Source organism: Emiliania huxleyi (assembly GCF_000372725.1).
Source record: "Emiliania huxleyi CCMP1516 unplaced genomic scaffold EMIHUscaffold_47, whole genome shotgun sequence".
Taxonomy (NCBI): Eukaryota; Haptophyta; order Isochrysidales; family Noelaerhabdaceae; genus Emiliania; species Emiliania huxleyi.
This window is the reverse complement of record NW_005198467.1, coordinates 689,114-691,818: the sequence shown is the minus strand read 5'-3', so window position 1 is coordinate 691,818 and position 2,705 is coordinate 689,114. Positions and strand designations below refer to the sequence as shown.

Genomic DNA, 2,705 nt, shown 5'->3' with positions numbered 1-2,705 from the left:
AGCATTCGACACACGCACTGGTCAGCTCACACTCTCGAGGCGCCCGCGCACGCAGCCACGGGCGACGGCCCACGGCAGCCCCCTGCGCGCTGCGGTGCGCCCTCAAGTTCTCGCTCGTGTGTGTCTCGATCCAGGCCGGCGGCGGGCCCATGGGCGGGCCGCGGCGCACTGTCAAGGCGGAGAGCTCGGGGCAGAGGAGGGTGCGGGCGGCAAATTCAGTGCAGGCGCCGCAGCCCGTCCAGGAGCACAGAGTCGTCCAGGAATCCGTTTTCCGGGACAGATGGCGGGCCCGGGGCTTAGGGCAGGCACTCGGAGCAGCCGCTGCAACCCCGCCAGGTGCACTTGTCATCCCAGGCCTGCGTCTTGCCCTCGCAGAATGAGTTGCACACCGTTGGGGGCGACGGCGGTGGTGGCGTCGGAGGCGGCGGTGTGGTGGACAGCACCAACGGCGGCTGGGACGAGGGCAGGCACTCGGAGCAGCCGCTGCAACCCCGCCAGGTGCACTTGTCATCCCAGGCCTGCGTCTTGCCCTCGCAGAATGAGTTGCACACCGTTGGGGGCGACGGCGGTGGTGGCGTCGGAGGCGGCGGTGTGGTGGACAGCACCAACGGCGGCTGGGACGAGGGCAGGCACTCGGAGATGCGAAGCGACTTGCAAGCTCACAAGAAGTCGCGAGGCTCACCGAGGACACTGCTTCGGCGGCGTGCACCGATCGGGCGATCCTGACCGTGTGTGCTTGTTATGACCGCCCCCGATGAGCGATGGTGTGGCTCGCGGCGCTGGCAGCCGCGAGCATGTGGCGGAGGGTGCCCCTGCCGCAGGCCAATGACGCCGGGGGTGACCGGAGTTTTCAATCACCCCCCCCCCCCCCCACGCCTTGTGTGAGTGGGAGAAGTTAGACTTTACACTCAGAGCTGAACCAAAATCTCTCTCTCTCTCATATTAATCAACCCTTTTCCTGGCTCACAAGCTAAAGATGTTCACGGGCCCCCACAGGGAGGGCCCTTGCGTAAACCCGGGCAAAGCACTGGCAATCCTTTCGCAGCGCGTTCGGCCCGCAGTCTCGCTCGGCGCGCGCTCCTCTGCGCCCACCTAAATTCCTGAGTCGCTGCACCCCGCCAGACCATCCACCCACCTGGCCGCCACGCGCAGGAGCGGCTACACAAGTCCACACTCGAGTCGCATGGTCCGCCTCGCTTGAACGGCTGCTTCCACAGGAGGTGCAAAAGCCGCCGCGCTCCACTCCCAGCCACAGCCTGGCCACCCCGCGCGGACACAGGGCGCCCCATAGCCCCACTCGACTGCCCGGCCGCTCACACACCGCCTCGGCCGCCCACGCCGACGCACAGACCCACCTGCGCCCGGCGGTGACGCGTGCGACCAATGCGAATGCAGGACCATGGGCGACGCCGGTGAAGGCGGCGCGGACGCCGACGTGGAGATGGAGACGGACGAAGAGAGCGAGGAGGAGGGAGCTTCACCCTCGGGTTTCTTGCCGTCGTCCCTGGGCACTCCAGCCGGCGGCCGTCTGACGAGTCGTTGGTGCCCGCCGGCGGGCCGCTGCGCTTGAATCTCACCGACACCGCTCGGCAGCGGCGCGCAGGGCGCGCCGGTGGCCCATCCCGCCGCCGCCACCGGGTGTGCAGCTGGCTCCCTGACCCAGCTGCGCAGGATTCTCGGCTCAGGCTTGAGTACTCGACGGGGAGGACGCTGGAGCTCTCTCGAGCAGCGCTGTGGTGGGGGTGCACGACACGCATTGAAAGGAGCCGAGAGGAGCAGCAGCTGTGGGGCTTCCACGGCTCCCAAAGGGTGATCCATGACTACTCTGGGCAGGGCTGTGCTTCGGTGGGGCTGTGTTTTAGCATGTGTGAAGTGGGAGTGCGTGCCGGCGACGTCTATGATCTGTAATGTGCGTGTGAGGGCCCGTGTGTGGGTAGTTGTGAGCCGGTATGAGCTTGCAGACCCAAGATAAGTGCGGTTCGGGACGGCTCGGGCTTGCTACCGATAGAACTGAGCCAGGAGAGCGACAGAGAAGGCGAGGTGACGAGCTGAGAGGCTGGAGAGTCCGCGTGTGACCTTGTCGCGATGTGCAAGTGCCAAAAAGCGTTGTTTGCGGCTATTGCTCAAAACTGTGGGAGAGAAGGCCTACATATTATGACTGCGTGCATCCGTTCGGTGCATGAGGGCTGCGGGTCGAGACATATCACGGTCGATGGCGCCGATAATGACCTCCGGAATGCCCTCGCAATCGCATCAGATGGGGTCGACCGGAGACAATCTCGAGCCCTCCCCGTGGCATCACGAGCCAGTGTGAGCTTGCAGACCCAAGATAAGTGCGGTTCGGGACGGCTCGGGCTTGCTACCGACGGGCCTGGGCCAGGAGAGCGGCAGAGAAGGCGATGTGGCGAGCTGAGAGGCTGGAGAGTCCGCGTGTGACCTTGTCGCGATGCAAGTGCCAAAAAGCGTTGTTTGCGGCTATTGCTCAAAACTGTGGGAGAGAAGGCCTACATATTATGACTGCGTGCATCCGTTCGGTGCATGAGGGCTGCGGGGCGAGACATATCACGGTCGATGGCGCCGATAATGACCTCCGGAATGCCCTCGCAATCGCCTCGGATGGGGTCCACCGGAGACAATCTCGAGCCCTCCCCGTGGCATCACGAGCCAGTGTGAGCTTGCAGACCCAAGATAAATGCGGTTCGGGA

At 65.0% G+C, this 2,705-nt stretch overlaps 1 protein-coding gene across 1 annotated transcript in view; it reads left to right on the top strand.

Annotated features, from left to right (window-relative positions):
- Window positions 1-2,616: 2,616 nt before the first annotated feature.
- The window catches only part of EMIHUDRAFT_211369 (hypothetical protein), a gene marked incomplete at both ends in the record, with an annotated part of 4,787 nt that continues 4,698 nt past the window's right edge, over window positions 2,617-2,705 (top strand). The window contains one exon of the mRNA XM_005768108.1: window positions 2,617-2,667. Within this exon, the coding sequence (XP_005768165.1) occupies window positions 2,617-2,667 (51 nt within the window). The remainder of the gene's footprint in view (window positions 2,668-2,705) is intronic.